Raw genomic sequence first — 13,843 nt, 5'->3', positions numbered from 1 at the left:
TAGAAAGCTAAATAGGAATGATTATACCACACCATCCAACCTTGCCTGAAAACACAGAAGAAAAACATAGTGAGGAGGGTAATGAGTTATGGGAGTATATTGACTCGAGGTGCATCTTGCCAGGCACATTCTAGCTCAGGGGCTCCCAAACTATGGCAGATGGATGGATTATGGCTGATACACAAACTACTTCAAAGTAGCACACCCACAACTCCTAGTCCCACCTCACCGCAGAGGAGACAGCGAATACTTCAGAAACAGCTCCGCAAATCCTTCTGCACAGAGCTGAGAGACTCTGGGGCCCCACATTCATAGCTCCTCTTCCAAAAGACACTGTCACTGTTGTTGTTCCCAATGAACAGAACAGCACATTTGCCTAACAAGTTGCATCCTGTTTGTTTTTCTTTCAGACCACTTATGACATTTGCAACTATAATTTTTTAGTTCTAATCTTCTCAGCCACTGTGCTTGCCACCCCTCTCAGTTTGGAGTCGTTTCCAGATTTCATAAGCACACTTTGTCTTCAGCTAAGTCATGAAGGAACAGTGCTCAGCCTGAGATGGCCACCCCTGGGAGTAAGCACTAGGCACAGCTCTGTAAATAACATTCTAGCTGCTTTTGCAGCTGTTTTATCATACATCAAAATATGCAACAACTTCCTAGACTGCTTATGAGAAGGTAAATCAAAACAGCATCAAAGCTGTATTATAATCAAGGTAAATAATTTCTATCCAAGGAGTCTGTGTCTCTCTCACCACCCCCGCCCCCAAAAAGAGTTCATTTGGCACCATTTGTTCTTTTAAAAAAAAAAAAACAAACTTGTTTTTCCTTTTACTTACTGTCTTCTGAGCACCTGTAAATGGTTTAATTATTTGCTGTGCTTGTTTCCAGTAACAAGAGCGTAAGTAGTCTGTAACTCCTGGACATCTTTGCACACTCTCATCCTTTCTTAAAAGGAGATGTTATATTTGTAATCTCACTCATCTTTTCAAGGAAAATAGTTATTGTTCCTGAGATTGCTTTAGCCAGTTTTATATTTGCCTTGTATAAAATTCACCTGGCTCAGCTGGTTTGAAAACGCCTCCACTGTTTAACCGCAGTCTGACTTTTCCTGTTTTATCTTGAATCACTTTTTGCTGTTGGTGTTAATTGTGTTGCTGCCTGATTGCAGGTGACCTTTGTAAATGGACAGTCTTCCACAGCTGTCAATTATTTCACTAGCTCAAAAGGCAGAAGAATAGGCTGTGAGTTCAAAGGTTTCGGCCCAGCTGAAGCCTGTGCAGCTGTCAGGAGGAGTCTATATAATGGAATTTCATTTTATTTCTTTAATGTATTTTTCTTTAAGAAGTAAAGAGAACATTAACATTGCAAAATCTGGCTCCAAAATATGGGGCAATTCTGACATTAAAGCTTCTCTTGCAACCTTAACCAAGTACATTGTCTCTGTATGTTATGATACAGGTTCAGCTACAGGAGCAGGTACTTTTCTGTCCTGCAATGCCATCGTCTCTTTCGGTATATATTGGGATAAAATTAGGGCTGTGCACTAAAGGAATCATAAGACTTTTGCCTCATTTGTTACAAAAAGTGGGGGATATAGAGAGAAAGAGGAAATTCTTTTGACATTTTAAGAATTAAATTTTCTGGTTTTGTTCAGCAGGTTGTCTGTGTTCTGATTTACAAATCACTTGAACCCAAGTCTGTTACCGCTAGGCACTGGTTATGTGAGTCACATTTTCTTAGTGCTCAGTTTGAGACACAGGCAGATCTGTGGAAGTGCTGAGCACTTACAGGTGTTCATGAAAGTATCTTCACTTTCAGCACAGAAAATGCCTTATTATGCTAAATGTTCTGAAAAAGCAGCTGTAAGGCATCTCAGAGGGGCACCGAGACTTCATAGATATTTGTAGCTTTTAAAATCCTTGTGACTTTGTTGCCACATATATGTATAATGTATCAGCATTTATGTGACATACTTTGCAAAAAAAAAAAAAAACCACCACTATTTATGTGAAGTACTTACATGTTACAGTGGCATGTATTATTGAGAGATTGCTTTGCACAATCTGTGCAAATGGCTTTTTGCCACACTTTGAAATTTAAGGGCAAAAGAAAATGCTGGATTGGCTTCTCATTAAATGCTTTCATATGTCCCACTATGTAAGCCTGGCATGACAGAGAAAGAAGAGCATGAGCTCCTGTGATGGAAGGTTGCTTCAGATTGCATACCTGTAAGGACCAGGGAGGGACGGGTTAATTTTATATGACTATATTAAAAATTGTCACTATGTAACTTCTTAGTATTTGCCGTTGCACTTTCACGGGATGTAGACTTCTTTGGATCCATTCCTAAGGCAGAAAAAATATTGCAGTGGGCTTTTTTCTCCGTTTTTTTCAGATCAGCCACTGGAGGGCAACATGATCCCAGTCACCTGGGCAGAGGAAGCACTGCAGCCTGCGGGATTGGGAAGCATGCACCCAGCAAGCACCACCAAAGTGCAGAAGAATCTCTGCATACCGGTATGGCAGAAATTAGACAATAATAAATATATATATGTACACTTTTACATTGCTCATTTCTTGGAAGGTAGATTTAAACTTTTCTTCCTACATCTAAAATCTATTAATCTGGGTTTCTGCTTTAGGATGATGTTTTCAGGAGTTCTAAATCCGTGGATTAGCTAAAGGATTTCTGAAGGAGGCGATATGAGGGCCACTCAGCCTGGTATCACGAGAGATGAAATATTTCTCACTGCGAAGTAACTGAAAACTTGACATGTTTCTACTCTTGAAATAACTCTGGCAGACTTTTCTGGATTAGTTGTTAAATCTGTTACAACAGATGATTTCTTTATTACATTTTAGAGGACCTTCAGCAGTGTAGGGTCTGATTTTCTTTAAAATTAATAGAAATAGTTTGGTTCAACTGAACTCCAGAGCACCTGGGTTCCTGGAGAGGACCAGAGAGTTCATGTCAGATATTCCTGCTTTGAGAGAAGCAACAGCCCAGCAAGAGTGTCAAATAGTGTTTGAAAAATGTTAAAGCAGTATTTTAGGAAGAGGTAATAAGTACAAAGTAGACGCCAATAAAATGAGACAGCATCTTAGAAACTGGAGGAAAACACAGACTGCGTTATAGGACACAGCAAACCAACATTTTGCCCAGAAGTCTTGTATTGGCTACTGCTGTTTCAGATTGGGTTATTGCAGAAGCAGAATCTTATCTATCTTGTTCTCCACATTATCTTGGATTCAGTCTTTCTCTCTGTCTCATCTCTCTCTGTGCAGTAAGTCTTTGTTTGCAGCCATTAGCAACCCAGCTGTGTATTCGGCATCTCTGGAAAGTGCTTTCATGCAGTGGGATTGTTCTGGACAAACTAGATAGGATAACTCACTGTGTGAAGGATTTGCTTTGCGGATGCACAAGGATAAGCCTTTAGTATCCCCCCCGTTTCATCCTTCCTCCCCCAGCATCATGCACGTACGCATGCATGCACACACACACATGTGCTGGCTGATGGTCTAATTTAATCCTCATAGCAGAGGGATTTGTTCTGTATCCATCCAATGGCCTGCGGGAGGGGATAGGGAGAGTCTTCAGCTGCCAAACAAGGCTCTTTCCGAGCCAGGAGAGAGGATCCTATTTTAAATGCCTTTCTTTGCCAGTACTGGTAAGCAGATTGAAATCAGACTGAAAGGATGGAAGTTTGGATTTTTAGAGAAATATCGGCATTAATGCACTTTAAAAATGGAGCATTGAAAACATGGAGGATGAGACATCATGTTTTAAAGCTTTTAATTATTGTGAGTTCCCAGTCTGTACAGCTTTGGGTGACAAAGCACCAGTGTGAAGGAGGGAGCTGCTATTTGAGAAGAAAGTAGAAGGGATGAAATTTGGTTTTTATTTGCATAAATTGATGCTAATCTGTAACACTAGCAGATACTTGACAGTTTCAGACGTGGGAGCAGGGAAACAACAATTTCATGTTTTCCCTGTCAATTATTTTTTGCAGGAATTCCTTGGAGGGAAGGGAGTCATCAAGATGACAACTGCTAATTTCTGCAGGTTTTTTGTACTAGACAAGGCACGCATTCAAAGTTTTATAACTTTCTATTGAAATAAATGGCAAATTTAGCCATCAAAAGAGACTTGATTTTAGGGTGGAACTGGAGCCTCAGAGCAGTCCTGCTATAATTGTGGGGCTGGCTGAAGTCACTACCGCCACATGAAACTCTTGCCTTAGAGCCTGTTTCAGTATTAGAGTTCACAGCTTCCGTGGTGTGTACTTGCATTGTAGAGAGGTCAGTATTATTGTCTGCTTTGAGTCACTAAATGTGGCTCTGCCAACACCTATTTGGTGAGAACTGAGATGTCATTTAGCAACAGCATCACATGTGCCCTGTTGTCATACTGCTTACTATATTAAATATTTCCTTTTTTTTTTTTTTAACTACATGCAGACACTAGGAATTATTTCTGCTCATTTCTTAAGTCACAGGGGAGCTCATCTGAATAAATTAATGAAGGTTAAATTTGCTTGTGTTTATTAATTCTGCATGCAACTTTTACATGGTTACAAAAATCTCCATTCTGATGGAAGGATGTTCTAGTAATTGCTTGTAATTGTAAGGGTGGCTTGCTACAAGTACATTTAAATACATCGTAGCGAAAGACCGTAGAAACTGAGACTTTCATAGTTTAGGACGAGTAATGTATTTTAGAAAGAAAGATTGAACAAAAGGCATGCTCTCCTTAGGCCGAGTACCCCAGGAGCTGTTGGATTCATGCCCAGCACTGACACTGTAAAAGCCATTCAGTTTATTTACTATATTTGGGGTTGTTAGGATCCCAACTGCAGGTCTTTCAGGTAACAAGCTAGAATAAATTAAGCTACATTTGTGTTATATCACAATGAGTCTGTTTGCTGTTATTTTGTAGTAGAAATAATTTATTCACTTACCTTATTGCTGTAGGAACAAAAATAATTTGGCCTACATATGAAAGCACCTTTAAATATACTGGTCTTAATAGACAGTACTGATGGAGGAACTTGCAATAAACCAAGCCCTGAGGGAATATGTTGCCTGGGAGGTGGGTTTTTATCCTATTTGCCAGGCAGAATATACTATCAAATTCACTAGTTATCTTTTTTTTTTTTTTTTTTTTATCTTTTGAAGTGAAATTTCCAGCTTAAAGAAATGATTGGGAAAAGGAGCCCTAAAACTGAGAGATCAGACCTGGGCAGAAACTTTGTATCTTAGAGGGCTCCAGATCACATTCATCTGTGGCATACCTAATTTCAATGGATGCAAAGCACAACAGATTCTAGCTGCTCTGTTTTTGGGGAGAAGGTTTTGTTTTAGCTCACTAAAAGCAAGAGCATTTTTTTAACACAGGGACAAACACATTGTTCGCCTGACTCAAGTGTTCTCTTTATTTTAATGCATTCTGACAGACTTCAGCTACCATGTAAAGACAACAAATTATGGAGACTAAAAGTTAAAGGAACTGGGTGACCAGAGGGGATCCTTGAGAGCCCCTTGAGCCTCGTTTCTCTGCACTGCCTGTTCAAATGCAGCCACACTTCACCGACTTACATGAAAGGATGCTTAGGGGGCTTTTTGAAACCCATGGCAATTTACCCTGTTATCAAACACACAACCACAAACCCTCTCTCATCATCAAGTGGCTGCCTGCTGGAAGAGAAATCGTGCTTAGTAGTTAAGACAAGCAAACATGATATCCCTTCTAATTTGCCAAATTAATTAAAAAGTTGAGTTTCCAAGTGGATTAGTCCCCTTTTAGAGGTAGTGGTATTCGGAAAAGGTCTGAGTTGGCATAAACCTCTCTCTTTTTTGTGAGTTCCCATTTCCATACAGAGAATAAATTTGGATGGACTAGTTTACTTGGCAATAAATCCGCATTAATCTAACTGCCTCCACATTGGAAGTCTTTGGAAAGAAACAGAAAAGGCACTGGTCCCACAGATAATTCACTGCCTGGGACAAAAAGGGCTTGCGTAAGTTTTGAGCAAAATTGTGTCCATCACAGGGCAGGAATGCGGGCTGTGCATCCTTATTTTCTCTCTTTAACACTGGTGTAATTGCATGCTTCAGGGTGCAAGAGCAGATTAGAGTGGCTTTTCTTAACTAGTGGTTGCAGCTTCGAAAAGGTATCCATGGGGGTGGCCACATGGATCCATGGAGCAGCCCCTGCTGAGTCTCAGAGTGAGGAATTGCAGGATCCTGGCCTCAGGATTCAAAGCACTGGCCCAAGGGGTTAGAAGGGTGAATTTAAGAGACTAATTGTGATTAAAAGCACAGTCCACCCTGTGACTGTTTCAGTTCTCAAAGAAACTGAATGGGATGGGTAAGTCAGCAGGCAGAATTAGCACCTCTCCCCCTGGTGAAATACATCGTGGAGTCATACAGGTGTCTTTTGCTTGGTGCAAACGTCTTCAGTAGGAGTCTCTCCCACTGCTAACCATTATCTTATAAAATTATTCCCTTATATCTCGAAGGTGAGAACTACAAAGGCTAATTCTCTGGGCTAAAGCTAAAGAGCCAATTCTCTGGGCCCACTACCTCCATCCCACTCTCCCACAGCAGGAAGCCGAGTGTCTTTCACCGGTTTCTTAACTGGAGGTGGGAAGTCCCCAACGTACATCTGCCATGCAAGGAATCCCATTCCCTTGGCAGTGTTTGCAGCAGGCATCACACCAAGAGCACTTTCCTGGTACTTTCAGATGCTGCACTGGATGTGGCACTGTCAGCTTGAGGAAATCACCTGCAGGTAGCCTTTTGGCTCAAAGAGAAGCTACACTGAAGCTGTGCTAGCCCTCAGCTAGGAATTTTGTTTGGGTTTTCCAAAGATCTACATCTCCTTCTTGGAAGAAAGAAAATGTCAAGTAAGTGTTTGCCCTGTGCTAGCAGGAGGGTAGGACTGTAGTAAGACTGTGTCAGAGAGCACTGACTGTGTCATTTTGTATTTAGACACCTCGAACTGTATTGTCGGATTCTCCTTTGACTTATCATAACAGAGACGTGTGGAGTACTTAGGGGTTGTAAGAAATCTTCCCAGTACAGCTGTAAATAGCAGCTCCAAGTCACAGACACATAGATCATATTTGTAGAGTTCAATGTACTTCCTTTTTTGGTATGGAAGTGTGTCCTTACCTACAGATCCTTGGGGCTGAAGCCAAACAGATACCCAACAAGTGAAATTAAATCAAAAAGTTTTCATTTTTGTGCTATGAAGTAAAAACAAAGAAGAACCCAGAGCCCATGCATGGCAGTTCTGGATATGCACAGGTTAACAGGAGGTAAAACTGAGACCCATTTCAGACACACTTTAAAGTGGGTCTTCAAAGATAATGACTTGTAATCAATTATCAGCATAGAATGACTGTGTCCATCCCAGAGCACTGTTTTTAGCACAAAGTCAAGCAGAAGCATGAGAGCAACACTCTTCTAAAGCAACATACATCTTTATTCTCCACCCAGGCCAGCAAGGATGGGAAAAGGGAATGCAATTAAAAATAACAATGAGCAAACACACATTATCTTTACTTTAAAAAACCATCCAGACTAGAGCAGCCAGAAACACACTCAACAATCAGAATAACTGGAATTCCCTGCAGTTTGACAGTGGCACATAAGCAGAAATTACTTGTGAGTTTCTGAAAGCAGGGGTAGAACAAGACAAAAACTTGTGCTTTTTTTCTATTACAAGTGATTTTGATTATATATTTTGCAGCAGGCAAACATCTCCAGGGGATAACAGGCAAGAGAGGAAGCTATCCAGAGTTGTTTTGAGAAAAGTTTGAATAAAACTTTTACTAATAGCACCAGAACTAACCCCAAGCTTAAAGTAGCACCCACCAAAATCAATGGCAGATTACCCTGACTTCGACAGGAGCAGAGGCAAGCTTGGTTAAGTGTAAAGAAGTAGAAAACACACAATGGATTTCTCCAGTATATTCCCCAAAAGGTGACCTTCGAACCCAGCAACATAGCTGCCAGAGCAGAGGGAGGGCAATAATTCTCTGACGCTCCTTTGTGTTTACATAGCAGTAAGAGGCACAGATTTGGTTTTGTCTCCACTCCGGCAGGCTGTTTGCAATCCTGAAAGCAAATCCTGCAACTCATCAGACATTTCACATGGCTGTATTCTGTAATGAGCTAGTATTTATCACTCAAGCCCTCTGTAAGTGAAGGCTCTTTGTGCTACTGACCTCAGCCTTTCGTCTGGCCTTGAACAGCTGCTGTTTGGCAGTGACAGCTGAATTTGGTTTTCTCCCTCTGCAGCAATGCACACTTGCCAGCCATCCTTCCCTCAAACCCACTTGTTTGCACCATGTTGGGGCCAAAATACACAATCCACTCCTTTCACGCCAGCAGTGTCCCTCAAGGCAAAGCGTGAGAACGCTAGCCAGCAGGCCTTCTTTCCCATTAATGCTTGTTAAGCATCACTTCTTCCCACCCTGCAGCCATGTGGGAGCCTGCAGTTTCCATGTGGAGTATTAAGCAGAGTGGCTGTGCTGGGTCACTACAGACTGCCAGCACTGGCATGTCTTATCCTCAGCTTCTTTATTAATTCAGAGGCACATCAAGCTCCCTGACTGAAACAGCACTTCACTGCTTGAACCAATCCCAGGCGTATGTCAGCCTCTTTGAACACCACTGAATTACTTGCCATTGCTTCACAGGCCGAGGGTTTTTCTTGGGGGTTTTTTGGTTTGTTTTGTTTTTTGTATTTTGTTTTTTTTTTTTTTTCTGGAAGTTGGTCATTGCCTTTAAAGATTTAGCCAGTAAAAACAGAAAGCTGTGCATCAGGAAGCAGCAAACACAGCCTGGCCGTACCTGTGCCCAAGGAGCATTTCTGCTTTGTCAGTAAAGTGTGGGGCCAAGCCTGTTCCTGATATTTGGCTTATACACTATTCACACTTAATCCTCAAGCCAGTGCTAAGAGGCTGCTTTGGCTGGAATTCCCAGAGGGGGATGGACCAAGAATGCAGCACGGACTTTACTTATTTCTCAGTGTCAGGCCTAGAGCATTGGATGGACTTGTTTACACATCACAGGTTCCCAGGTGTCCTGACCAGGACAGCCAGTCAGTATAGTCTTGAGCTCATCCTTGAAATGCAACACAAAGCTTTGATTCCTGTGAAATCCAGATTCTGAATGCTTCTTTTTAACATCCTAAAACTAGAGCAGCTGCCCCTCTGGTAGGGAAACTGGGGAAGTGAAACACCTATACACATGAGTGACTGTGCAGCATGACTGACTGCACACTACGAATTACCTACCTACGCACATGCAAATGGTGGGCGCCTCTAGGTTGGGGCTGAGCCAGACTTTCAGCAGCACCAGCTGAACTAGAGCACTCAGAAAAACAATAATGTTTCAGACATGTAACTCAGTCTCTGTTAGGGTCCATTATACCTCTCTCTTATTTTCCTTTTGTCTTCCTTAGGCCAAACCCCCAACAGTTAATCCAGAAAAAATAACTTTTCTGCTAGTAATTTTTTTTAAGAGACAGTTAAAATTTCTCCAGCTTATGGTAGCCACCTCAGCCTGGTCTGGGACCCCACTAAGATGCCATGCAAAGTCCCAAAAGGAGGGAAACCAATTATGAAAATGAGACATGAGAGGAGGAGGATGTATAATCCATTGCTCTTCTATATAATTAACCAGGAAGTGTGTGTGGGATGCAGATTTCCAGAGCTCAGGCACTAATGAAGTTTGTACTGGCACTAACAGGCACGGGCTCAGGGACACACCTGTTCTGAAAGGGAAGGTCCAGCAGCGTTTCAGGTCAGCGTAGAGCTCATGTGCCTTTGTCAGAGGCTATGCTGTCCTCTCCCAGTGAAAGGTTGGGCACAACTATTGTAGTAGTCTATTTTTCAAACTCTGACAGTATCTAAGCAGTTAGCCTACCTGGAAGGTTTGCTGCACTTATCAGAAGGACTGGAAAAGGACCCTTTCTAGGAAAACTGCAGCAACATCACTTTTCGTAATACAGCCTTCACCTCTGAATGATTTCCTAGCTCCTGAAGGTCATCCCCCGAGTAGAGACTTCTTTTCACTGAGTTGACAGGTCACTGTTATGGCCCATTCCCTAAGAGTAAAGTCTAACTTTACAGAAGTGGACTTTTCAGCATATGTCTCTGCCACCCCACAAACAGTCCAAGCCCTGCAGACCTGGATTTTCTCTACCATTCCCAGAAGTTGTAATTACCTAAAACAGATGACAAATCCTTGGAGAGACATGCACCTCCCCACCCAGATCACATGAAGCTAACACACTTGCATTCTGTGACACTTAAAGAGCACTCCCAGCCCAATATTTGATTAATTAAGTTTGTCTTTAAATATATATATATATATATATATATATATAAAATCAGCGTGTAATTTTCTAGGTGAAAACCACACACATATGACCAAAATAGCCATCCAGGACAAAGGCTCAGACTGTCGAGGTCTCAACCCCCTGTGCAGAACTCTTGCCAGAGAGACTACCTGAGATATTATCAGAATCTAGCAGCTCAACAATGCTGTACGGAGAACAATCTTCCAAACCCAGCTTGCTGCAGAGCCAGCCACAGAAGCCCTTCTCCATATCCCTGACAGCACGCCACCAGTACCCAAAGGACCATGCTACCTGGGCCACAGCCGAGTACAGGCCTAGAGAAAAAGACACAACCATAATTATAATTGGGTAGAAGATGATCAAAAAGGGACAAAAGGTGATTTTGTGCCAGAAGGTCCTCTCTTCATTGTACACCAAGAAGATGTTGTACCATGTAATGGTTCCATAGTAGAATGAAACCACGAAGGACACTACAAAAATGACGGGCAGGCAGATGATGGTCCAGAGGACAATGTGGGGTCCTCTGTCCAGACCAACATCACATTTCTTCTTCTTCTCAGGTACGTCCTCTTTTGGAGGTTCCTTTGACTTAGCCAGTTCCTGCAGCTCTTTGTCCGTTAGTGTGACATGGATGTCCACCATCTGACCCTTCTTCTTTCCTCTGGTGATTGTTCCAGTCAAGGTGACATATCGGCTGTCTAAAGGCATGTTCCAGACACCTATGAATACAGATAAACTCATCTACATTAGATTTATTTTCTGTATGGAGTATTTTGTGTAAATTGCCAAAGACAATTAGAGAGTGCATATGGAAATATAGTTAAATTTTAAAAAGATGGAATGCAAGAAGCAATGCAGTTTAAACAGTATCACAGAAGAAATGGAAGAAGAGCTAGTGAAGGAGAGGACAGGAATTACAGATGACAGAAAGCACGAGGGAGAAGACTCCAGCATCTGCACTGGGGACAATATGTGAAGGGAAAATGCTGCAGAAGTGTATGAGAAAGAGATGAGACAGAGTAACTGAATCAAAAATGGTGTGCCTGTTTTCTCTGGTACCCTCACAGATTTATTCCTGAACAGCATGGACACTTGGAGTGAATTAGATAAATATGTCTAAGACTCTCATTCTGTAATAAGCACATCCACACATGGAGTTATACTTGAATAGCTAATATTTCACTTTACATTTGCACTTTATCTCAATCCAAATTAATTTTCAAAGTTTAGAAAATCCTTACAAACTCTCATATAATTATATTTGCATTTTAAGGCATCAACAAAGGCACCAAACAGGAAAGTGTTGAGGTGTGCATTAAACTCATAGACCACCTTAGCTTCCAAGTGACATTGGTTTAGGATGGTTCCTGCAGTGGTACTGGCCATAAGCTCTTCTATGGGGCTAAAATATGCTTCCCCTTGGTCTTAATTCTGACTAGCCTGGAAGGAAGTTTTCAGAGGCTCTTAAAAGGAGGCCGAGCAGTCTGAAGTGGCCCACAAAAATACAAAAATAGGAAGGCAACAGATAAGCCATGAGGATAGGGGTTGGGATCATGGGGAAAACTGGTGCACCTGATGGACCAGGAGCATGCATTCACATTTAAGCCCCTCTCAGCCTGCACTGTTGACTCACAAGAGGATCAGCCATAGGACCTGCCTCCAATTCTTCTTCCCTGCAAGGGTATCCAGGACAGACATCAAAAGTGAAAGTGGCTCCAAGATGCCCCACGATGACCTTGTGAAATAATCACTCTTAAAGAGGAAGCTGTGCTGAGAATATGCAAACAGAAGGCAGCAGCAAATCCTAGATAATTAGTAAAACTCCCTATCACAGGTAGAGCCAGTAAATCCATTTGCTTCCATCCTTTCACTTAATGGGCATGTTTTTTAGGCATGGACAGGAGCTCAATCACAGCATCATTGCTTTAAAGCATGCTTAGCATTTTTCTGGACCAAGCCCAGCCAGCACATGCATTTAAAACCAAGAGTGCAGCAACAACCAACCTCTGCAAAGAACTGCAGGAGACGGCCCAAATCAGCCTGTAATGCTTTTTATTAGACAGCGTTTTCATGTGTGAACTCAAGCTCTCCCTGCCTGCAGTTTTGGAGAGGGCTGGTCTGACAGTCACTTCTATTTGACCTCAGTGCATGCTGGCATCAAAAAAAGTGTATGGAAAGTAGGTGTTCCCAGGAATACATACCATCTGCCATGGACTGACCCAGGAACTTGGAGCCTTCCTCAGAGCTCCTCTCCCCTCCTTCTTCATCTGCCTGTTCTTCTTCCACCTTATTCTCATTCTCTGACCGATACACTATTATTGACTCGGGACGGGACTCTTTCTTCTTCTTTTTCCTCCGGTCCATAGTGGCTTCTCCATCAAAGGTGACGGTGGTTGCCACAGCCCTTCTCATGGAGCTGCGGCGAGGGCTCTGGCTTCCAGACTTGCACTCTTTCTGCACAGTCTCCTCCATCCCACTGCTGCTCTCAAGCACCTCACTTGGCATCTTGTAGCGCTTGTTTCCGGTCTAACAGCTCCTGCACTTAGAAGTCACTGATTAGACAACAGTCCCACGGATGCTTTGTTTTGGTAAGATGTCCCATTGCTGACATCCAAACTATGCACTCCATTTCCAGCTAAAATGAGAGAGAAGGCTGAAAAAGTGTCTTTTTTTTTTACCAAGCAGAAAAAAAATGCCAGATTTTTCCTACAAAGGGTTACTTTCAACTGGTTTAAATGTCATCTGACTATCCTTACTACTGTATTGAACATCAGTTTTATTACATGGATACATGTTTTGTAATATCACCTAATCCTGATTCTCAGGTTCCAATTTTAAATATAACAAAGCAAAGCTATTGGAAAAGGAAAGAGTATTAACATTTATAAGAAGAGATTAAACAAGCACAGCTTACTGGGTGATTTTAACATTCCTCTGCAATGCTGGAAGCAAAGAGAAGACAATAGTTTTGGCCCACATGCATACAAATGAAGAAATGAAACTGTAGACAAAAAAGAAGTTGACTGATTTAAGGGACTGGCCTGGGCTAGAGACAACTGCAGCAGAACACTGTGCTCATCCTGCATTACAACAGCTATACTGGTGCCAGCCTTTCTCCCTTTGAGTGTCTTCTGATTTACTGCTTATTGCAAGGATATTACAAAAAGTAATCCAATTATGTCAAAATGAATGATGTTTCAAACCTTACCAATTTAGCTGTCAGACCTTAAAAATACAGTATACATGGTGGATTTAAAGCAAAATTACTATTAAGATTACTTCACTGGGGAGGGAATTGGAAACCTGATTGTGCAAGAAAAACAACCCAAATCTTCACAAATCTTTGCAACAAATGTAAGGGCTCGGTTTTTTACTCCTCATTCAAGAAAAATTAACAGCAATATCAAGTGCTACTGTTATCTAGTTGGGGATTTCCCTGCTCCTTGCAGGGGGGTTGGACAAGATGAC

General features: G+C 41.9%; 1 protein-coding gene across 1 annotated transcript; it reads right to left on the bottom strand.

Annotated features, from left to right (window-relative positions):
- Positions 1 to 7,468: 7,468 nt before the first annotated feature.
- TMEM169 (transmembrane protein 169) lies at positions 7,469 to 13,005 on the bottom strand. The gene is made up of 2 exons (XM_010117535.2): positions 12,577 to 13,005; positions 7,469 to 11,094 (listed from the first exon to the last, which is right to left on the bottom strand). The coding sequence occupies exons 1-2, from the start codon at positions 12,878 to 12,880 to the stop codon at positions 10,472 to 10,474; spliced, it is 927 nt and encodes a 308-aa protein (XP_010115837.2). The 5' UTR covers positions 12,881 to 13,005; the 3' UTR covers positions 7,469 to 10,471.
- Positions 13,006 to 13,843: the final 838 nt, after the last annotated feature.

This window comes from Chlamydotis macqueenii, chromosome 6, assembly GCF_036417535.1.
Source record: "Chlamydotis macqueenii isolate bChlMac1 chromosome 6, bChlMac1.mat, whole genome shotgun sequence".
Classification (NCBI taxonomy): domain Eukaryota; kingdom Metazoa; phylum Chordata; class Aves; order Otidiformes; family Otididae; genus Chlamydotis; species Chlamydotis macqueenii.
Note: the sequence above shows the minus strand (reverse complement) of the source record. Positions and strands in the feature narration are given on the sequence as shown.